Source organism: Nomascus leucogenys, chromosome 9 (assembly GCF_006542625.1).
Source record: "Nomascus leucogenys isolate Asia chromosome 9, Asia_NLE_v1, whole genome shotgun sequence".
NCBI lineage: Eukaryota > Metazoa > Chordata > Mammalia > Primates > Hylobatidae > Nomascus > Nomascus leucogenys.
The window spans coordinates 85,362,729-85,386,957 of record NC_044389.1 but is presented as its reverse complement, the minus strand read 5'-3'; the positions used below and the strand labels follow the sequence as shown (position 1 = coordinate 85,386,957).

Sequence of the window (24,229 nt, the reverse complement as noted above, 5' to 3'; positions counted from 1 at the left end):
TTAGATAAGAAGAATGATTGCCATAATAACAAGAGACCACAGAAACTAGTTAGTACATTTTTCTTGGGACAGTCTGTGAAGAAGTGCTTTGTGTGTGGAGAAACTTTAATATAATTTTCTGCACAATGTGCTAACAAAAAAATTTTTTTAATTAAAGTTTCCTAAATCCTATATGCTATGGGGGAAAATGTACGTTCTACATACATATTTAAGAATATGGAAAGCAGAAACTCTCTTTAAAATGTTTCTTCTTTGTAATTAGATGCTTTATGTTGATGATTGTGGAATAAAACTTGCGTATTTGTTGGATTTAGAGCTCTAAGTTTTTTTAATGTATTTTTCAGGCTCTACTGTCTTTAATGTCCTCAGAGGAGTTTTGGAGGTGGTAATTGGTGTGGCAACTGGATCTGTTCTTGGATTTTTCATTCAGTACTTTCCAAGCCGTGACCAGGTGAAAGAAATAATATGTGGGAAAGTTGTGCTCTCAAATATCATTGGGAAAACATTCTAGAACACTTCCTCCAAAGACAGATGTGAAGGACATGTTTGAGCAAATGGTCCCTCATTTTAAAATTGCTTACTGCTATCTATGAGATTTATGAAGTGGGCTCAATATAGAAGATTTCAATGCAGTCCTGTAATGGGTTTCTGTTTTATATTCTGTACATTTCAAATTCCACTGTAAAACAAATAATATCGTTCCAAAGTAATAGGATATGGAAGTTTTTTAAATGTTCATAATACTCAACTAAACCCAGATGTATAATAGCTTTTTTGTACCCTTTTTTAGTATCAAAATATCTTAGATTCTAGCCAGGCCTGGTAGTCCCAGCCACTCAGGAGGCTGAGGCAAAAGGATCCCTCTGGGAGTTTGAGTCCAGTCTGAGCAACATAGCAAGAGCCCATATCTAATACATACATGCATACACACACACATAAATCAGTCAATCATCATCCAGTGCCACTTTGTTCAGTACAGTAGCCACTAGCTACATGTGGCTACAGCAGATACAGAACATTTCCATCATCACTAAACATTCTATTGGAAAGCACTGCTCTAGTACAACCCACAAAATAGTTCATAAAGAGATTTCTATTACTATGACCATTTTACTGATAAGGAAATTGAGGCTTAGGCAGGGTAAGTGACTTGAACAAGGTCACATAGCTAGAAAGCAGTGGAACTGGGAATGAACTTAGGTAATTCACCTGCAGAGCTTGCATGCCTTTGCCAAGTTAAGCACTTTTAAAGACCTACTTTCTAAAGTTATCAAGAAGTTTAAAAGCCTGGACAGGGAAAAGTAAAGGGAAAAAAAGTACACAATTCTTAGACTTTAAAACAACACCAACAAAAACTAATGTCAATCTAGAACCTCTTAAAGCTTCCTGGTTTTCAAAGATTCAGAAAGAAAAACCAAGGGGGCGTCAAATTTAAAACAGTAAACATAGAGCCTGAAAATAATAGAGATATATATTTAACCTTCACACAAACCCTATGATGTAAATGCTTTCAGGAAACAAAGCTTGGAGAGGTTAAGTAATGTGGCCACTACAGACGCCAACGATGTATAAAAACTATAAGTTTAACCTTGGTCTGTCCAGCTCCAAAGCTCGTGTACTTTTTTTCTGCTACTTCATTAAGTGCTGTGAAATTCTGCACTGATAACTGCAGAGGAGAGAATTGGTGTTCCTGAAAGAAGAGCTCACCTTTGCAGTGTGCTAACTGTGCTTTTGTTTAAGGAAATAAAGTAAATGTTATGTAGTGCACTTGTTTTGTCTATTTACATAGACATTTTAATTTTTATTTTCTTTCTAAATCCTAGATATGGAAAAAATCAATCATTAAAAATCAGGGATTTGAAATAATTAGCAAATGAATTTTTTTCTCCTAAAGGACAAACTTGTGTGTAAGAGAACATTCCTTGTGTTGGGGTTGTCTGTGCTAGCTGTGTTCAGCAGTGTGCATTTTGGTTTCCCTGGATCAGGAGGACTGTGCACGTTGGTCATGGCTTTCCTTGCAGGCATGGGATGGACCAGCGAAAAGGTGAATTTCATTTTAAGTTTTTCTGCTCATGACTCTTTTCTAATGAGATTAAGTTGGCTTTCCAGATACTTTCTTAGCATTGAATTAATAAAATATTTCATTATAAAAGCTATCTTATGGCATATACGAATGTACACCCAATGTTCATCTTTTTTCCCCTTACACATCAATCTATAACTTGATGTCTTTACTTAAAATATATCATGGTCATACTACCGTAATGCCTTCCTTATTCTTTGTAATGGCTACAGAGTATTGAATTTTATAGATATTTACGTTGTTTCTAATTTTCTGCCAAGATAAACAGTGCTTCAATAATATATCCTTACATACCATATTTCATAAATTCTGAGTCAATTCTAAAAAACACAATTATTTTATATGACACCAAGAAAGAAAAAAAAAGTGCCAATTAAACTATCACATAACATTCTAATTTCAGAAATGTTAAAATATAAAAATGTGTCTTAAAATCAATAAAATATAGTATATATTTTAGTTTATACAATAAATTTCTAGAAATCAGATTGCTCTAGGAAAGAGTACTCACATTTATACTTTTGATAATATCAATATGACCTTTTAAAAGACTGTACCAATTTATATTTTTATCAATATTATGTGAGAGGATCTGTTTTTCTGATCTAAGTCTTCGAGATATTTTGCTGATATTATGAATTAAAAATATATCTTATTATTATTCTGATTTTCATTTCTTTATGGGCAATGCTCATCATCTTTTCATATGATTACTACCCAGTTTGTTCAAAAGCCTTTGCCATTTTTATAAGGTTGCTTTGGTTTTTCATACTGATTTTCAAGATTATTAAGAATATTCATTTGGTTTATATGTATTATGGAAATTCACTAGTTGTCATTTATTTATTTTAATTTTCAGATGCACTTTTATAGATTTGAACTTGATAGGATCATATGCTATTCTGCTTAATGAAGATGTTGGTGACCTAAAATAAATGCAGCTATATCATTTTGAGATAATCTTACAAAGTCTGAAGACAACTGTTCAAAATAATTAAGCTTAAATAATTAAAATAATGCCATATGGAAAATATGGAAACGTTACAAATTTTGAGATGAGATATATAATCATAACTCAATTAAGTGGATCTCTGTGGGGATCTTCCATAGACAGCATTCACTGTGGGTAAATAACATTCATTCTCATATCAACAGTGTAACAGAACTGCTTTCTGTCACCACCTCTTTACAAATCTTTGCAAATTGAAATCAACTCATTATATTATAGTGTCATGGGTAAAAAGAGAAAAAGGAATTAATAAATTTTTATTGCTACTCTGTATGAGGCACTAAGTGGATATGGTCATTTATTTTCACAAAAATACCTTTGAAAAGTATTATGATTTCTACTTTATAGAAGCTATAAGTCAGAAAGACTTAAATAACATGTCCAAGGTCACAAAATTAGAAAATGGCACTGAGATTTAAGCTCAGATTACTTTGACTCCAAGGTGACTTGTACTATGCTGTAGTACAACTGTAGCATTGTTGTGCATGACACAATTTTATATTTTGACATCTGTTTGAGTAACACTTACCATGTGTATTTAAACATAATTCTAAACTTTTGCAGTTTAAAATTCAGTTTCTACATTCATAAATGATAGGATAAAAGGAATAAACAATGAGAAGGAGCAATATCATTTGAAACAGAGCATAAAAAGTAGTTTTAGCAACAGGGAAATCAAGGTGAGACTGATACCTCCTGCAAGTGGGCACTGGATAAGAGCACAGAAAGAAAAAGGAGGGAAAGGGAAACTTTGATCACTTCCAATTACACTGTTATTCAGAGAAACTATAATGTGGTTATCTAGAAGTGATTCTTATAAACCAAACCATTGTTCCCTTTGTTTACATTTCCTGTAGCCCTGCTATGTAGAAGGTCAGTGTAACCCCACAACGAGAAAGATAACTATTAACATTTTTAAAAATATTTACCTCTAGTAACTCTCCTATGGGAATCTCTTTATCTGCACACATGGATGCACCATAGTTGGGTTTTTGGATTTTTTTACCCATTCCTTTATATATAGTTATAAGGTTATTTCCAGTCTCTGCTATTTTAAACTATGCTGAAATGATCAAAAATTGATCACTTCCTTAAGGAATATTCCTAACAGTAAAATTTGGGGGTGAAATAATATGAACATTTTGAGGTTTTCGACACATATTACCAAACTGCTTTCTAGAGTTCTATCCATTTACTTTTCTACCAGTAAAATATGAAGTACCTGTCTCATTACAACTTCACCTTAGAATAGTTTTCTCAAACTTTAGCAGAATTACCTAGAAGGATTGTTAAATTTGAGTTCTGGGCCCTATTGCAAATTTCTGATTTTAGACTGTGGTGGGGCTTGAGAATTTGCACTTCTAATTAATTTCCAGATGAGGCTGATGTTGCCAGTCTAGGGACTACACTGTGAACCACTGGCTTAAGATATTATTGCTTTTAATCTTTAGCCATACTGATAGGTAAAAAGTTGCATCTTGTTTATTTTGTGTTTCTTTAACAGTGAAATTGAACACTTTTTCACATATTTAGACACTTGTATTTTTTTTCTTTTTCTTTGATAGGTCTTTTGTTCATTGTCTTCCAAAGTATAATGTGTGTTGATTATCCATCTGTAAGATACACCCCCAATACACACATCTACATAAGTGATGACACAGTCTTCGTTACCCTGGGCTTATCTTTTATACACAGCCTATTCAATGACTCCATTTTCTTTATAGGCAAATTCATTTTAGTTTTGGCATTATGAAAAACCCACAAGAAGATAAGTTGTAACTTTTCTGTGTTTTTCTATGTTTTGCAATATATAAGCCCATGTCTGATGTTCAACTAGTCTGAAGTGTTATAATCAAAATACAAATTGTGGCCTTTGTCTACACTTTAGAAATAAAAAATAATTTGATATAGAAATCTTGTTAGTCCTTCTACTTTCATTACTATTCTGAGTGTATGAAATACATTTGAGGACTTCTGTTAAACAATTACTCCCAGCAACAAAAGTCTAAGTAATCTTTGTACCTTTTTATGTTGTTCACTTTTAACACTTAGGTATTTTATATTTTCATGTAGTCAGATCTGTCAGTCTCTTATAATAGTTTTAATTTTTTTGAAGAGCTCTTTGTTAGTGAAATATATGTTATTTATTCTTAACAATAATCTTGAAAGGTAAACATTAGAGCAACTTTTAAAATCAGGATACCAAGGCTTACAAATACTAAGTATATTGCAAAGGCCAAAAATATTTGACCAGAGGACAAAAAGTAAGTGGCAGAGCCAGGATAAGAATATACCATTTGAGGCTGGGTGCGGTGGCTCACATCTGTAATCCCAGCACTTTGGGAGACCGAAGTGGGCGGATCATGAGGTCAGGAATTCAAGACCAGCCTGGCCAGCATGGTGAAACCTCATCTCTACTAAAAATACAAAAAATTAGCCAGGCATGGTGGTATGCGCCTGTAGTCCCAGCTACTCGGGTGGCTGAGGCAGAGAATTGCTTGAACCTGGCAGGCGGAGGTTACAGTGAGCCGAGATCGCGCCATTGCACTCCAGCCTGGGTGACAGACCGAGACTCCGTCTCAAAAAAAAAAAAAAAAAAAAAAAAAGAATATACCATCCGAATATATCAAAATGGTTCCCCAAAGAAAGGAAGGAAAAGTAATGTTTATTGACTCTGTCGTGTGGCAGGCACTCTCCATATCTTTTCTAATTTAGTACTCAGGAAAGTTCTTATTCCTGTAGGAACCAAACCAAAGTCCTGAGTTTGGATTCCTTTTCTTACCTTATTCTAAAGGATAGCCTAGGGCCAAGAGCTCAGACTCCTCAGGCCAGTCTCAACTCTACAGCTTTTACTAGGTGTGTCTGACCATGTACAAGTTATCTAACTTCCCAATGATGATGACAACTTCACTGACTGGAGGATTCGGTAAAATAACCTATGCAAAGCACTAAGGAAAGTGCTTAATCATAGAACACATTCAGTAAATAATAACCCTTATTATTTTTATAGTTACCTCCAGAACAGCATGATATCATACTAAGAGCATAAGATTTAAAATATAGAGATTGGGATGCCAATCCCAGTTCTACTACTTTCTAGCTGTATAATCCCAAGCATGTCATTTGCCTTCCCAAATACTCAGTTTTCTCAACTCTAAAGTGAATACAATAATCATCTAAAAAATTGCTGTAACTATTATGTGAGAAAATGAAAATGACACACTTGTAAATTCTACAGGGCTGTAGCAATATTGTTGTTAACTTATTAGACTTTGAAAAGCTAAAATATTTTATAAAATTCTGTTTGTGTCCATAGTTTTCTGATACTATTTTATACTTTGTGCTTGGTTTTCTTATAAGCATTAATCTTTCCATTTGTTTGTTGTATTCAGATGCACTCACCTTTTTTAAAGCTGCTTCTCTTTTTTTGTCTGTTGTCAAATCTAGTGCTGCTTCTAATGACTTTTACAGATTTTTTTTGTTGATACAGTATTTTGGATTTTCTGAATATTAAAATGTTCTTTCAAAAAAGTATAAACTTAAGTAGATTTCCAACTCATGATGAAACTTCCATTTATCTTAACTTTCTCCTTTGTCAGTCCTCCAAAGTAATTGATATTTTTTCAGATTCTTACTAATGATGCATACAAATGTGTCAAATGGCCTTAATTTTCAAGGGACAACACAGTCTTCATTACCCTGGGCTTATCTTTTATACATAGCCTATTCAGTGACTCCATTTTCTTTATAGGCAAATTCATTTTAGTTTTGACATTATGGAAAACCCACAAGAAGATACATTGTGACTTTTCTATGTTTTTCTATGTTTTGCAATATATAAGCCCATGTCTGATGTTCAACTAGTCTAAACTGTTATAATCAAAATACAAATTGTGGCCTTTGTCTACAGTTTAGAAATAAAAAATAGTTTGATATAGAAATATTTTTAGTCCTACTTTCATTTGTATTCTGAGTATATGAAACACATTTGAGGACTTCTCTTAAACAATTATTCATGGCAAAAAAAGTCTAAGTAATCTAAAATTAATAGAGTTGATTCTTGTTCTTTACTACAACGAGTATCAACTAAAGTCTACGTTGGCTGGATGCAGTGGGTCACACCTGTAATCCCAGCACTTGGGAGGCTGAGGCAGGCAGATTGCCTGAGCTCTGGAGTTTGAGACCAGCCTGGGCAACATGACAAAACCTCATCTCTACTAAAAATACAAAACTTTCCTGGGTGTAGTGGTGCACACCTGTAGTCCCAGCCTACTCGAGAAACTGAGGCAGGAGAATCACTTGAACCCAGGATTGAAGGTTGCAATGAGCCAAGATCACATCACTGCACACCAGCCTGGGCGACACAGCAAGACTCTGCCTCAAAAAAAGAAAAGTCTTACCTTTAGCTATAATATACTCAAAAAACTAAATTAAAAAGTAAAATTTAAAGATATGTGGAAGGGTGTTAACTGGATCGTAGTTTTGGCAGAACTAGCCATTACATAATAAATGATCTTAGATGTTATCTAATATAAACCTTTTGTTCTACAGATGAGAAAGTGAGGTACTCAGAGGCAAGTGCCTTGCAGTTAGTGGTGGAAAGTTCAAACTTAACTCATTATCTGATGAAAACATAACATTTTGCATGCTATAGAAACAGAACTATTAAATAAATCAACCAATGCCCTCACATATGCTCTCTTTCAACACTTGTAAGCTGAATGGAAATAGAATCTTCCCCCTATAAACACACCAGAAATAATGCAAATAAAGAATACAAAGAAACACTGTAATCCTTCTTTGTCAAACTGCTGAATATATTAATAGTAAGTCCTCATTTTAGCATTGTCAATAGGTTCTCAGAAGCTGCAATTTTAAGTGAAAGGACAAATAACAAAACCAATTTTACCATAGGCCAATTGATATAAACAAGAGCTAAGTTCCTAAGGCATATTTCTGGTCACAAAAACATCACCAAACTTCTGAATAAAAACCAAAACACTGTGAAGATTAAACATTGAACTAATGGTAATCTACACATACATTTCAGAAAGGTTAATACAAACAAGTAAGATAATAAGCCCGAGCCTATCCCAGAGGCTAAGGGCAGAAGGCAGGCACCAACCCTACACAGGATGCCATCCCATCACAGGGTGCATTCACACACACCCACACCCATTCAGATAGGGACCATGTAGACACATCAGTTCACCTAATGAGAACATCTTTGGGATTTGGGAGGAAACCAAATTACCCACAGAAAATGCTTGCAGATATGGGGAGAACATGAAGAATTGATTTTTTTTTCATTGTTGGAAGGAAACAACATTGAAAGAAAGGACATTATTTGAGGACCTGGTGTATATATTGCAGATCCTTAAATTGTGTAATTGTAAGCATTGAAATGTCATCAAAAAATATAGCTTCTTTTTAGTTATGAGAAAATCTGTTCTATGTAAATTCTTAGACAGTATAACAGGTACTGCTCAATTGCCTTCCAAAAAAGCATTATCAATTTGTTGTCCTGCCAAGTGGTGAGTTTCCTTACAAAGTCATGAACACTTTTCATTATTAAAACGTTTTACTATTTATCCAATGTGGTGTTCCCCCTTGAAAAAAAAAGGCATGTCAATTTAATTTGTGTTTCATAATTACTCAGTTTTAGTGTCTTAGATTTTGTGACTATTTGTATCTCTTCTTCTGTGAATTAGTTATGCATATGTATTGCCCATTTTTCTTTTTTTTTTCTTTTCAGCTTTTATTTTAGGTTCAAGGGGTACATGTGCAGGTTGTTACATGGATAAATGATGTGTTGCAAGGGCTTGGAGTACAGATAATTTTGTCACCCAGGTAATCTGCATACTATTTTCAATCCTCACCCTCCTGCCACCCTCCACTTTAAAATAGGCCCCAGTGTTTATCATGCCCTTCTTTGTGTCCCTGTGGACTCACTGTTTAGCTCCCACTTATAAGTGATAGCTGTGGTATTTGGTTTTCTGTTCCTGCATTAATTAGCTTAGGATTATGGCCTCCAGTTCCATCGATGTCACTGCAAAGGACATGATTTCATTATTTTTTATGACTGCATGGTATTCCATCATATATATGTACATGGTATCTACGAGTCCTTGCCACATTGCTTGTTCTTGTTGGCTTTGTGACATATCAGATGGTTGTAGGGGTGCAGCTTTATCTCTGGGTTCTCTAGCCTGTTCTTTTGGTTCATGTGTCTGTCTTAGTACCAGTAACATTGCTGTTTTAGTTACTGTAGCCTTGTAGTATATAGTATATATACTACATAGTATATATATGTAGCATATATATATAGTATACAGTATAGTTATATATAGTATATATATACTATAGTTATATATATAGTATATATATATACTATATATATAGTATACAGTATAGTTTGAATTCAAATAGTGTGATGCCTCCAGCTTTTTTCATTTTTCTTATCTGCATAGTATTCTATGGTGTATATGTACCACATTTTCTTTATCTAGTCTACTGTTGATGGGCATGTAAGTTGATTCCATGTCTTTGCTATTGTGAATAGCACTTTAATGAACATACACGTGCATGTGTCTTAATGGTAGGATGATTTCTGTTCCTTTGGGTATATAACCAGTAATGGAATGGCTGTGTCAAATGGTAGTTCTATTTATTTGAGAAATCTCCAGACTGCTTTCCACAGTGGCTGAACTAACTTACAGTCCCACCAGCAATGTATCAGCATTCCCTTTTCTCCACAACCTCACCATCATCTGTTATTTTTTGACTTAATAATAGCCATTCTGTTGGTGGAAGTGTAAATTAATTCAACCATTGTGGAAGACAGTGTGGTGATTACTCAGACACCTAACGACAGAAATGCATTTGACTCAGCAATCCTATTACTGGGTATATACCCAAAGGAATATAAATCATTCTGTTATAAAGACACATGCATGAGTATGTTCGTTGCAACACTATTCACAATAGCAAAGACATGAAATCAACAGAAATGCCTATTAATGATACATTGAATAAAGAAAATGTGGTATATATGCCCCCATCGAATACTCTGCAGCCATAAAAAAGAAGAAGATCATGTCCTTTTCAGGGACATAGATAGAGTGGGTGGCCATTATCCTTAGCAAACTAACACAGAAACAGAAAACCAAATACCACATTTTCGCTTATAAGTGGGAGCTAAATGATGAGAACACATGGACACATAGAGAAGAACAACAGACACTGGGGCCTATTGTAGGGTGGAGGGTGGGAGGAGGGAGAGGATCAGGAAAAATATAACTAATGGATACTAGGCTTAATACCAGAGTGATGAAATAATCTGTACAACAAACTCCCACAACACAAGTTTACCTATGTAACAAACCTGCACATGTGCCCCTGAATTTAAAATAATTTTTTTCAAAAAATTAAAAAGTATCAAAAGATGTACAATTATGTTTCCTTTGACATTTGGTCACCCAGTTTACTTCCACAAGCTCAAATATTGTGGTTAATTTTAAATATTAAAAAAATAATAATAGCCATCCTGACTGATGTGAGATGGTGTCTCATTTCGGTTTTGATTTCCATTTCCCCAGTGATTAGAGATGTTGAGCATTTTTATATGCTTGTTGGCTACATGTATGTCTCCTTTTGAGAAGTATCTGTTCATGTGCTTTGCCCATTTTTTAATGGAGTTGTTTGTTTTCTGCTTGTTGATTTGTTTGAGTTTCTTAAAGATTCTGGACATTAGACCTTTGTCAGATGCATGGTTTGCAGATATTTTCTCCTGTTATAAAGGTTGTCTGTTTACTCCATTGATAGTATCTTCTGCTGTGCAGAGCTCTTTAGTTTAATAAGGTCCCACTTGTCAATCTTTGATTTTGTCACAATTGCTTTTGGAGTCTTCATCTTGAAGTCTTTGCCTGGGCCAATGTCCAGAATGGTATTTCCTAGATCTTCTAAGGGATTTGTAGTTTTTGGTTTTACATTTAAGTCTTTCATTCATCTTAAATTGATTTTTGTATACAGTGTAAGGAAGGGGTCCAGCGTCAACCTTCTGCATATGGTTAGCCAGTTATCCCAGCACAGTTTATTGAATAGGGGGTCCTTTACCAGTTGCTTGTTTTGGTCAGCTTTATCAAAGATCACATGGTTGTAGGTGTGCAGTTTTGTTTCCGGATTATCTAACCTGTTCTATTGGTCTATGTGTCTGTTTTTGTACTAGTGCCATCTGTTTTAGTTATTGTAGCCTTGTGGTATAGTTTGAAGCTGGGTAGTGTGATGTCCCTGGATTTGCTCTTTTTGCTTAGGATTACTTTGGCTATTCGGGCTCTTTTTTGGTTCCAAATGAATTTTAGAATGTTTTTTCTAATTCTGTGAAAAATGTCATTGGTAGTTTGATAGGAATATCATTGAATCTGTAAATAGCCTTGGACAATATGGCCATTTTAACAATATTGATTCTTCCTATCCATGAGCATGGTATGTTTTTCCATTTGTGTCATCTCTGATTTCTTTCAGCAGTGTTTTGTAATTCTCATTGTAGAGATTTTTTACCTCGCTGGTTAGCTGTATTCCTGGATATTTTGTTCTTCTTGTGGAGATTGTGAATGAGATCACGTTCTTGAATTGGCTCTCAGCTTTTACGTTATTGGTATATAGAAATACTGATTTTTGTGCATTGATTTTTTTATCCTAAAACTTTGCTGAAGTTGTTTCTAAGATCTAGAAGCCTCTGGGCAGAGACTATGAAGTTTTCTAGGTATAGTATCTCTATACTATTCTTGGTATAGTATTTCCAGGTATAGTATAATCTGCGAAGAGAAATAGTTTGACTTCCTCTCTTCCTAATTGGATGCATTTTATTTCTTTCTCTTGCCTAATTGCACTTGCTAGGACTTCCAGTACTCCAGTTAAATAGAAGTGGTGAAAGTGAGCATCCTTGTCTTATTCTGGTTCTCAAAAGGAATGCTTCCAGCTTTTGCCTGTTCAGTATGATGATGTTGTCTCTGGGTTCATTGCCCATTTTTCTGTTAGGAGCTATGTCTTTTTTTATTGATTGGCCAATGTTTCTTATTCTGTTACACATGGTACAGATATTTTCTTCTAGTTTGGCACTTTTTTGGTTTATGGCTTCTTTTGCCACAAAACATTTTAATGTTACTGTAGTCAATTGTGTCACTGTTTTCCTAGAGTCTTTTGCATTATGTGTTACAAAGTTAGTTCTTGTATCAATTAGGGTCCTATGAGTAAAGAGAAATCACATAGTTACTGGAATAGGGAAAGTTGGTTATTAACCACACCAGAGATTCCAGTAACAAGGTATTGGCTAGTAAGATGTGAAGACATCCTTAAAGAATATGGGAATAGCACCTATGGCTATAATAGATCATCCCCTTAAGCCTGTCCCCTCCTCATTCCTGCCTGCAGGACTGAGATCCAGACTTTGTTAGAGCTTAGAGAAGTCGCTGTGGTGCTGTGCTTGCAGAATTTGCTGAAAATCTACCCTCCCAATTTGCAGGAGATCCATCCTCTTGGGTGCATGGGGAAGTATCTTGCTCAAGAGAATCTGCTATGAAACTGCCCCAGGGGTATGCTAGGGAATGTAATGGCCACTAGGTGCTGGTGGTTGCATGAACTGTAGGACCCTGATACTGGAGAAGCCACCTAGGATGCAGGAACCTAGAGCTAAGGCCACCAGTGCATGCTATAAGATCTTGCTAGGAAGAGCCACAGAAACCAGGAAGAAAAGCACCTTCAGCTTGCAATAGCTCTTTAGCACACTGTACTAACAAAGTTTAAGATGGTGCTACCTGGCAAAGGAAAAATATTTTAAAGGCCCAGCTCCATTTTCTGTGGAGCAACAGTGAAAGAGGAATTGGAGATAATGGGTAATAAAGTGATAATTGGCACTGATAATCACTTTAGTAAACCTAGATTTTACTCTTGTGCATGATTTGAGATAACCTTAAACAGTATTTTTCGTACAGATAAAATTGGAAACAATTTAAAGATCTGTCAATAAAGAAATGATTGAATAAACTATAGTACTTCCATACTGTAGATTACTATGCAGCAGTAATAGGGGCATATCTAGATATATGTACCAATATTACAAGCTCTCTAAATCATATTGTTGAAGGAAAGTTGACATAAAATTTTAAACTACAAAAAAAAAATTTAAACTACAAAACACTACTATATATTACAATATGTATACACACATGCACATATACACAGTGTATTCCGAAGTAGGAGTCCTCATAAGATTACTTTATAAGAATCTTTTTATTAACATCCATGTGCAAACTAATATTTAGTATGCTAAAACACCTCATGTATCTTAACTGTGTTAGAAAGATCTTCATGCAATTTTTTTGCTCTGTTCTAGCTAACCTTTTAGTTATAGATGGCACAGAAATAAAGCTTATGTCAGGCCAAATAATTCAAACCTCAAATTAATAAAATTCTTTGCATTTATAACTTCACATAATAAAAATCTGTGTGTGTGTTTTATTATTATTTTAGGCAGAGGTTGAAAAGATAATTGCAGTTGCCTGGGACATTTTTCAGCCCCTTCTTTTTGGACTAATTGGAGCAGAGGTATCTATTGCATCTCTCAGACCAGAAACTGTAGGTAAGAATTTCAAAGTGTACTTTTGTTAAAATTCACTTTTTTTGGTCAACCTACTCACCAATAAAGTCTACTTTTTAAATTCATTGAAATATCTCCAGTAGGTATGTGTACAGTGGTTACTATTGTCACAATTATATAAAAAGTTAATTATGATCTAAGTTTTTTAGAGTAGTTGGTTAGAAAATAATGCTTGTTCATCTAAGATGGTATATTTTACACATTTAATATTGTTCCTTGTATATGAAAGTGACACTGCTGACCACTACCCAGAAAATTCAAGCCTTACAATTCTTTTTCCAAGGGTAAGAATATTCATCTAGCCTTGTCCTGAACAAGAGCAAGAATTTTAAAGACAACTAGTTAGTTTTATAGTTTGTATCCATGGGATAGAAATGCCTGGTTGTTCATTAATTATTTATTCATACATTCAAAAGCCATCATATTAAAACTGTTGATTCAAAACACTGCACTTAAAAATTAATTTGCATACATGTACTCATTATTTCCTTCTTTCCTTCCATCACAGTATTCTTCCATCCATGCTAGGAATCCCATGTCCCGCTACCTCCTTCTGAATCTTGCGTATGGATTTTTTCCTTTTCTCATACATCTTAAATATCCACGTCACAATTTTCTTCTCTTCAGAATTTAGTCTCCAATCTCTCTTATCTTAAAACAAAATGCTTCTCTTCTGACACATGCTGCAACATGGATGAACCTTGAGAACATTATGCTAAGTGAAATAAGCCAGTCACAAAAAGACTAACCCTGTATGATTCTACTTACATGAGGTATCCAGAGTAGTCAAACTCATAAATGGTACTTGCCAGGGGCTGGGAGTAAAGGGAAATTGTTGTTTAATGGGTATAGAGTTTAAATTCTGCAAGATGAAAAAATTCTGGAGATTGATTGCATAATAGTGTGAATATACTTAATGATACTAACTATACACATAAAAATGGTTAAGATGGTGAATGTTATGTGTATTTTACTATAATTATAATAATGTGTATTAAAATAATATGTTAAAATTATATACATGCAATTTCTCTATTTCACTTGCCCCCATCTCTACCATGCTACCTCTCTCATCTTCTTTTCAGGCTTTTTAAAAGAGGTCACTACATTCCCCTTTCCACTTCAGTTCCCATTTCCTTCTTCTATACATTTTAGCCCAGCTTCTGCCTATCACACAACCTGCCAACCTCTCACCAAGGAAATACTGCTAAATCCAGTCTTTGCTTTACTTGATCTGTCAGCAGCATTTGCTGCTTTTGACCCTCTAACACTCCTTTATATTAAGTTCTTAAACTTCCTATTTCCCAGTGCTGTTTGAGCCTTTCCTTACACCATATGTAGCTTAAACGCTGCCCTTTATCAAAGTTCTAACTTTGTGCCTCTGGCTCTATATCACTTCTCTAACCTTATCTATACTAGTGACATCAACTATAAACTGTATAATTCCAAACTATTTATCTCTAAATCAATATATCCAATTGTTGATGGGACAGCACCACTTGTATGTCCTGTTAACCTTCAAACTCAGCTAAAACTTCCTTCTCATCCTCTTCTTAAACTTTCAGTGTTTCCTTCTGGGAATGGTATCAACTCTTTATCTTGTACTTCAGGCTACAGATATTTTTGAATACTTTCCAACCTTGAAGAAATACCTTTCAACAAAGAACCACAAAACTTTCCCATAAAAAAGCCATATGGCAGATTTACAATAGATCCTCCTGCTATGTCTATCTGATGTTTTACCAGCCCTTTGAATTTGAGAAAAGTACTTTTCCTTTCTGAGCTTCTGGTTTTTTCAACTATAAAATAATACTTATCCCACAGGTTGTAAGGACTAAGTAAAATAATACATTTAAAGCTTAGTACAGCACTTGGCATAGAGTAAATACTCAACAAAAGTTACTTTTTTAAAAATCACCCTAATACTCAGGAGTCACCTTAGCTGTACCATTCTTAGGTCCAGTAGCATGCAGCAGCACTACTCACAATCCTTTGTTGGGCAAATGATGATGAACTTGTCTTTATCAGCAAAGAGTTCTACAGGACTAAATGGAGTAGCTGTATATGTTAACCAGGGATAATCGGGACCAGTACAACCAGTACACATCAGTATGGTGAAACACTGGTAGACTGCCAGTGTCTATTCTGATTGGTCAGTGCCCAGCCAGCTCTGATTGGCTAATTCCCTCCATACTGGCTCATAAATATTTTGGCTATCACTTCTGGTCTTATACTCTGTAAAGAATTATTGACTTTTTGGGTTAAAATATTATTTTTCTCTCTTTTATGCCCTTAGTTTGTTTATACCTCACTTACTGTATAGTCTATGAATTAGTTGTTTATCTTTCTGTCTTTCTCTGACTTTGAGACAAAGTCTATACATTATACATTTATGTGTACCCAGTACTTAGTTTAAAGCTTATTACTTATCATTTAATCATATTGTTTAATGAATTCATCTTACACACATGAACAAGCATGGTTCTTGCTATAAAGCATAAGACATACATAACATTCAAATCTCTATATCAGAATTCAAATATGCTTAATTTCTGGTTTTAATCTAGGGAAACACCTTTTTTTAAACAAATAGCCTGATTCATCCTTAATATTGATTGTTTTTATATATTCTTCCTAAACATTTTTGTATTTGTAATTTTTTCGTGCTTTAAAAATTATTTCTGTTGATGGTTATTTTGAATTAGTAACCATGAGATGCAATTTCTCTCCCAGTATTTTATTATTTCTAAAAATTGAATATTTCTTACAGGCCTTTGTGTTGCCACCGTAGGCATTGCAGTATTGATACGAATTTTGACTACATTTCTGATGGTGTGTTTTGCTGGTTTTAACTTAAAAGAAAAGATATTTATTTCTTTTGCATGGCTTCCAAAGGCCACAGTTCAGGTATGATGGATAGGATGGCTTAGCATTTTAACTGCTATTTCTGCATGACACCTTGAAATATTGAATAAGAGGGCTTGTTTAAATTTAGTGAAAATAAATAATTGAAGTGGATTTATGAAAAGAGTTTATCCTAATCTATTCTTTAAAACCTATATTTTTGGTATATTCATTCCTTAAATGTGATAGCTCATTAAATTTCCTAGGATCACCAGGGTACAAGTAAAAATCCAGTAAATCTCTACTAGAAAGCAGTAGTAACAGGAGAGAAGAATTTGGATTTCATCAGTCAGCACTCTCTAAGTCACCCAAGGAAAGAGTTGTTAACTCTTTTCATGTTAATAACTTCCAAGAAGAGAGTAAAATAGAAATAACATGGTTCCCTTAATGTTTGGAGATACTTTAATGTTAATATGATTGATGATCAGTTGAGCTTGACCAGAGTCGTTGTATGTAATGGAGAAAAGATTTATTGAAAAACAACTCAGAAAGTACTTTATTGATTTCCTAGATTATTAGTTGGTATTAATTATTCAAAACTCACTGAACTTCCTGGTAAATGTCTCAATCACTTAACCAAAAATTTGTGCATTCTAATAAACATGTGATAAATAAAGCTATTACAGATAGGTGCTTGAATTTGTTGACCATGCATTTGTTAGAATACCTATGATTGCTAATTAAGTTAGAACTGTATAGATTATGATTTGTTGCAAATGTGATGTATCTTTGGTTGTATATTTTCAGACTAATTACATCAAACAACATTTAACTGTTTTGTCCCAGATTATTTTATAATTAAATATTCAAATTTCTGCTATTAAGGAATTAAAATCAAGTGTTTTTCATTTAGGAGGCTTCGGAGGATGTGTATGCTCAGTAATTATATTCCAGATTTCAATTATGCTCTTTGCATTTGGGCATTACTTCAGAATTCCCCCCACCCTTATCAGACTTTCAAAAATGTCTAAAACATAATGGCTAAGAGTTCTATAAAAAGGTCTCTGGACAGCAATGTGACCAGCCAAACTTCAGGAGTTCTATTATAGAAGAGAAAGGGGTCATTCACATTTTTATGAGCAACTAGTAGTTTCTGCCATTGTTTCTGATGTACACTTTTCTTTTTCATTGTCTTAGAGGCTTACATTGTTCTCTGTGGAATAAGGGATAACCAGATTAATTAATACATTTTTCCCATCTGCACTGATAATATTGCATTTCGCCTCTAAAAGAAACCGAGAATTTTCATAATATTTTCCAACAGATACATTCCAAATAAAACATTTCACCAACTTGTGTGGCAAGGAGTTGACCAAATACCTAATAAGATCAACTTCAAGTTGTCAAGGTGTCCACTATTTTCATGTTTCATGATGTTCGACAATGAGTTTAAGTTCTAAAGCAATATATATTTATTTAAAATTTAACAGTTTTCAGTAGGTATCACTGCATGTTTTTCATCTTATTTTTTAGTTCCAAATTCCTAAAGATAAAAGGAGATGACCAGTAATTTTCATCTTTATTCAGGAAAAATTTAGTACATAGAACTCTATGTTATATTTAATTAATATTGTGAGTCTGGATTTGAGTTGTGTTTTGAAATGTATTTTACTGATATTTATGTAACCCTGCCTTACACAGATAGGTACAAATGAGTCATCAGTATGTTCCCATGCAAGGGCAGAGAGAGTTTTTACATCATCACAACCAGCTGGGCTGGGCACAGTGACTTACACCTGTAATTCCAGCACTTTGGGAGGCTAAGGAGGGAGGATCACTTGAGGCCAGGAGTTCAAGACCAGTCTGGGCAACACAGCGAGACCCTGTCTCTGACAGTAAAAAAACAAAACAAAACCTGCAATACACTTTGAAAGAAGACTAAAACAACTTTCTTAGTTGAGCAAAAGAGCAAGCAATTTGCTTTTGCAAACAATAAAAAAATCACTTTTTTAATATGTGCTTATTTTATCATGATTCCATTTTTACCCTTAAACTTTTATAGGCTGCAATAGGATCTGTGGCTTTGGACACAGCAAGGTCACATGGAGAGAAACAATTAGAAGACTATGGAATGGATGTGTTGACAGTGGCATTTTTGTCCATCCTCATCACAGCCCCAATTGGAAGTCTGCTTATTGGTTTACTGGGCCCCAGGCTTCTGCAGAAAGTTGAACATCAAAATGAAGATGAAAAAGTTCAAGGAGAGACTTCTGTGCAAGTTTGAGGTGAAAAGAGAGAGTGCTGAACATAATGTTTAGAAAGCTGCTACTTTTTTCAAGATGCATATTGAAATATGTAATGTTTAAGCTTAAACTGTAATAGAACCAAAAGTGTAGCTGTTTCTTTAGACAGCATTTTTAGCCCTTGCTCTTTCCATGTGGGTGGTAATGATCTATATCACCAACCTTAATCTCTCTACCTTTTTTTCAAACACCCCTTCATCATCCATCTTAATTTGCATAAGGACATATCTACTTTAATGTACTACCACAGTTTACAGTTAACATGGGAAAGACCAGCTTCAGTATCCTCCTCAGCTAGGATTGCTCTTTTAACTTTCACAGTTTGCTGATTCATATTTGCCCAGGCTCTGATGCCTTGAATTGGTTTTGGCTCCTCTTTTTTGGTTTTGTTTTTGTTGTTAAACATCATAATGCAGTCTCTCATTAATTTTACCCTCATTTTCCCTGATAATCTGCCTCTTCTCCATTTCTCCTTCCCTTACTACCTTTCTTTGAATTACTGTAACTGATTGGTCCCACCAAAATTTTAAAGTACATGAAGTATCTTCATTGGTTCATCCTCTTGCCCCCTCCAGATGTCAAAAAACTTTATCCTGCCCCCTAGCTGATGACCCAGGTTCCTTTATTTCAGTGGCCCATGTGAGTCTACCTTCCCCTAAAGAGTGCCTTAATCCAGCCCTTTTTTCATTTGTTTTTATGACCCATATCTTAGGCTCTTCCCATTTCTAGATGGGAGATAGATAAGTTTCAAATCTATGCCAGTCTTATGAATATTACATTAGGGTAATGTGCTATAATGAAGAAACAAAAAATACAGTGCTTAAAAGAAAATAGAATTCTATTTCCGTCTAATGAAACTGGCTGGTTGGTTAATACTAACAGGGTTACTCTGCTCATGAGGTCTGCTCAGAGTCCCATATCTTTCTGTCCTGAAGCTCTGCCATGCCCTAGCTTAGGACATGGCTTAACCTATTTATGCCAGAGGTTGCAAAATTTTTTGTGAAACATCAGACCTTGGCGATGACCTTGAGCAGTAGGATATAAATAACTCCCACAGGCTTAGCGTTCTAATAATGGAACACTAGGCATAAATGGGTTAAAAATGGATCTCTACCATGTCTCCATTCTATCTCTCAAGGAAAATGCAAGTATAGCAATTTATTTTTGAGGAAGTGATGTGGAAGTTGGACACATCTCTTCTCCTACATTTATTGGTAATGATCATATCTGGCTGTGAGGCAGCTAAGTGTTGTCTCTAGCTAAGCATTCATACTCCTAGGAGGAACGGAACATCAGATTTTCGGGGCCAGAGCTTCTACTATGTTGGATGTTATCATCACTTAGTAGCATATTCTTACATGCAAACAAAAGCTTTTGAAAGACATTGCCTTAAACCAAAAGAGTGACTTCTATGGCAGGAATTTCAGAAATTGTGACTTGCCAGCAGAGAAAATATTAGAAGAAAGATTTACCTGCATAGGTCATATTTTATCCTACTTTGTAACAGGCCATCTCTGCTTTTGTGTATCACTCATAAGTTCCTCTTCACTCTAGGTCATCTTCTGTGTAGTTACTGAAATAATCACATTCACATACAGTTTACGGTTTTTATCATGTTATCTGTGTACCTGAAGTGTTTATTATATACTTGTCATGTCCTATCTAAACTCCTCGACCTAGAATTCAAAGTTCATTTTAATCTTGAAGTAGGTATTAAATATGTATTAGATGAATGAATTATGAATATCCTAATCCCACCAAGCTAATCTGCATAAATAAAGCCTGTCCATTCCTCTCTTCATTAGACTTCTGTTCGAGCCCTATCCACCATGGCTTTCACCTCTATTCAAAACTAGTTTAATATTCACTTCTTCTAGATAGCCTTCAATTTTATGTCAACTTGACTGGTTACCCTATGGTGCTGTATTCCTTTAATGTTTATGCTCTTGATTTGGACTTGATTAATTTATACCAAAGGTCAGATAAGTGTTTTGAACTGAACTTCATTGGTTAGGTGCACTTTGCTGGGGGCACCATAAACTTAATGATCATCTGGTCCTCTATTTTTGCAGGCTCTAAAAGTAGATGCATCGAAAAAATACTTACCGAAAGCTTTTGAGATCCAGGCACATCATCAAGAATAATATTGTCCCTGTCCTTAAGGATTTAACAGTCCAATAGAGACGACAGACAAATAAGAGAATGCAAAACAATATGATAAGTGCTATTATGCAGGAGCTACAGGGCTGCTAGGGAGCGCATGGCAGGAGCACTCAATCAATCCAAGGGTGGTGGAGTTTAGGCACAGCTTCCCAGAGAAAGTAGGGCATTGGCTGAGGGAAGATTAGGACTTAGCCAGCAAAAGGGATGTGAGACCAAAAAGTGTTACACTTCATGCTGTTTCCCAGGTAATCAGTGGCATTTTCTCCAAGTAACAGGCTTGGAATATTTATTAACTTATACATAATACAGTTAGTATAACTAAATCAGAATGCTATTGAATATGTTTAGGGCCCCTAGGAAAATTAGAAATGGAAGTCCACAGAGTATAGAAATGATTGAAGGGCACCTCAAGCCACTGCCAATACCTGTTTCATTTTGCAAGTCATGCAGCAAACTCTTTTCTACCTCTAAGAGGGCAGCCACCATCTAAATCTCTGTGACTGCCCAGTGCTGGTTTTTTGACTTCCTCTATCGGATCTCTGAAATTTGTGCCTATTCCTGGAAGCTCTTTATAGGAATTTATTAATTGCTATAAGACTATGTTGCTGTTATATATCATGGAGATGGTGAGGTTAAGAATGACAGAGGCTGACCATTCAGCAGGGGGTTTGTCACCACATTGAAAGCCACATCTCTTGACTTGGTTGGTGAACTTAGGGTTAACCCGATAGAGTACTGACCAACCCAACCTATCCCCACTTAAACCACAGATAGAAACAATTACTCTAACTTTTGGGTCCCTTATACATACTTATGTCAGAGCACATATAACACTTTTTTTCAGTTTATTTACATGTTTGTCTCTTATTAAATCAGCTCCCTATGGGTAGGAAACTTGTCTTAATTATCCTTGAATCCTCAGCATTTTTCACAGGGCATGGAACACAGTAGACATTTAATAAACATTTACTGACTAAATCTGAGAGGAGGAGGATCCTCTCTCAATATCAGAAAACTACTTGCCACACGACAGTTTGGATCTTAGTCCGCTTAGTCTATCTTAGTCAGCTTGGGCTGCTATAATAAAATACCATACACTGGGTGGCTTACACAACAGAAACTTACTTCTATTAAAGGTTGGATGTTTGAGATCAGGATGCCAGCATTGTTGGACTCTGGTGAAGTCTCTCTCCCTGGCTTGCCAATGGCCACCTTCTCACTGTGTCATCACATGACACCGAGAGAGAGCAAGCAAGCTCTCTGGTGTCTCTTCTTATAAGGGTACTCTAATCACAGCATGAGGGCCCAACCCTCATGACCTCATCCAAATCTAATTGCCTTCCCAAATCCTCATATCCAAATACATCACATTGGAAGTTGGGGCTTCAACATATGAATTTGTGAGGAAGGACATAATTCAGTCCCTGAAAGAAGTGTCATATTTCCAAGGACAGTATTTTTCTCTCTGGTATTAACTCCCAGTCACCTTGATTGACCTTGATGTCCTCAAAATTTCCTCAGGTATACATTTGCAAATGATCTCAACCACTACATTCTTTAAAAATAGTATTTTTTTCTGATTATAAAGTAACACATTTTCATTGCAGAAAATTTAGAACACAGAAAAATACAAACAAGAAAACTGAAACTAATATAAACATCTATTTTATTTTTCTTTAAAATTGTACTGCAGTTTTGGGGGATGTGTTATTTTCAGAAAGATATATCATCAACTGAATTTGTTGGGTGAAAGGCAACATAAGTATTTCATATTTGACTTTTATGATGCTATGTAGATTGAAGAATTTTGTTGTGTATAATGAATGCTAAGCCTTCATGTTTATATTCAGATATTCATTTTGCAATGAATAAAACAGACATATCCCTGCCTTCATGGGGCTTATTTTAAAATCCATTTACTCCCTCACTCAGAATATATTATAACATGCCTACTATGTGCCAGGTCTTGTGCTAGATACTAGGGAATACAGTGATGAACAAGATATTCAAGGACTTGGTTTTCAATAGAACTTGAATTCTAGTGGAAAATTGACAATGTGAGGTATACAAATATGAATAAGACATGATACTTGCCTTTAAGGACCGTAGAAGGAACTAAGATATGTACAAATAGCTATAATCCAAGTGAATAATTCAAAAGTGTTTTTAGCATAGAAGTTGAGGAAATCTTAGAGGAGCTGATACTTGAACTAGACCTTCAAGAACGGAGAGGATCTAGATGGATGGGGTTATATTAGGGAGTAAGGTGAAGATGGGAACAACTAATGTGGGAGGCTGGCATATTAGCAAAGTTTTGAAAACAGTAAAGCCTGGAGCATAGAATGTGATTGGCACTTGAGATTGATGAAGAGAATTAGAGATAAGACCAGAAAAGAAAGTTGGCACTGAAATCATACTAAATAGATCATTGGCCAAATTTTTATTTTTATTGAAGTACTTTCAGAAGTATGAAACTATTTATGTAGAAAGTTTTAAAACTTTTTTTATCATGTCAAATATAGTTTTAAAAAATTGCTCTCAGTTAAGATTCTCCTTATTCCTCAAAAGCTTTTGCTTTCTATGACCTTGTTGCAAATATAATCAATTTACTTATTTTTAAAACACTATTAATTTTTATAAGAAAGGTTATCAGATGATTGTTTAAATGTTTTTTATTAGTAAATTTTCATTATATTGTCTCCCAAAGAACCACTGTATTTTTTTAATGTCTCAGAACATTATATTTTTATATGAATCATTTATGTACCTCTCTGTAACAAGTGGGAATTGCTTCATGGCATTTGGGGAGTACGTAATATTATATTTATAGTTGACTGACTCAAATCCAGCCTGAGCCCTCTGGCCTGGTGAGAATTCCAAAACTCCATTTGTTGATGTGCCCTCCATCTTCCTTACATGGACCCTAAAGCACTTAGCTCTCCAGGAGCCCATTCCTTCTAGAGCGTAAGAGTAGTGCCTTGGAGGCAAACAGACTCCCAGCAAAGGTCTTCCTTCCCTGCTTTACCATTTGTCCCACCTCCCATTATCTTTAGGGATCTACCTGCTTTTCCTGTGAGTACAAAACATTTCCTTTTCATGAGTACAAAACATTCCCTTAACCCTGTAATCATGAAACCCTGTCTACTCTCCTGAAATGAGGAAGAAAAATA

The 24,229-nt window shown here is 35.0% G+C and overlaps 1 protein-coding gene across 6 annotated transcripts in view; it reads left to right on the top strand.

Moving 5' to 3' along the window:
* The window catches only part of SLC9B2 (solute carrier family 9 member B2), a 55,792-nt gene that overhangs the window by 29,804 nt on the left and 1,759 nt on the right, over positions 1 to 24,229 (top strand). For 2 of the 6 annotated variants that reach the window (XM_030819177.1, XM_030819175.1), the window contains exons 8-12: positions 345 to 451; positions 1,895 to 2,044; positions 13,623 to 13,731; positions 16,520 to 16,656; positions 18,656 to 18,878. In XM_030819177.1, coding sequence (XP_030675037.1) covers positions 345 to 451; positions 1,895 to 2,044; positions 13,623 to 13,731; positions 16,520 to 16,656; positions 18,656 to 18,877 — 725 coding nt within the window. In that variant the 3' untranslated portion in view covers position 18,878. Of the gene's footprint in view, positions 1 to 344; positions 452 to 1,894; positions 2,045 to 13,622; positions 13,732 to 16,519; positions 16,657 to 18,655; positions 20,691 to 20,968; positions 22,965 to 24,229 lie in introns of those variants that run through there. The other 4 variants (XM_030819179.1, XM_030819178.1, XM_030819176.1 and 1 more) reach the window with 3 other exon arrangements.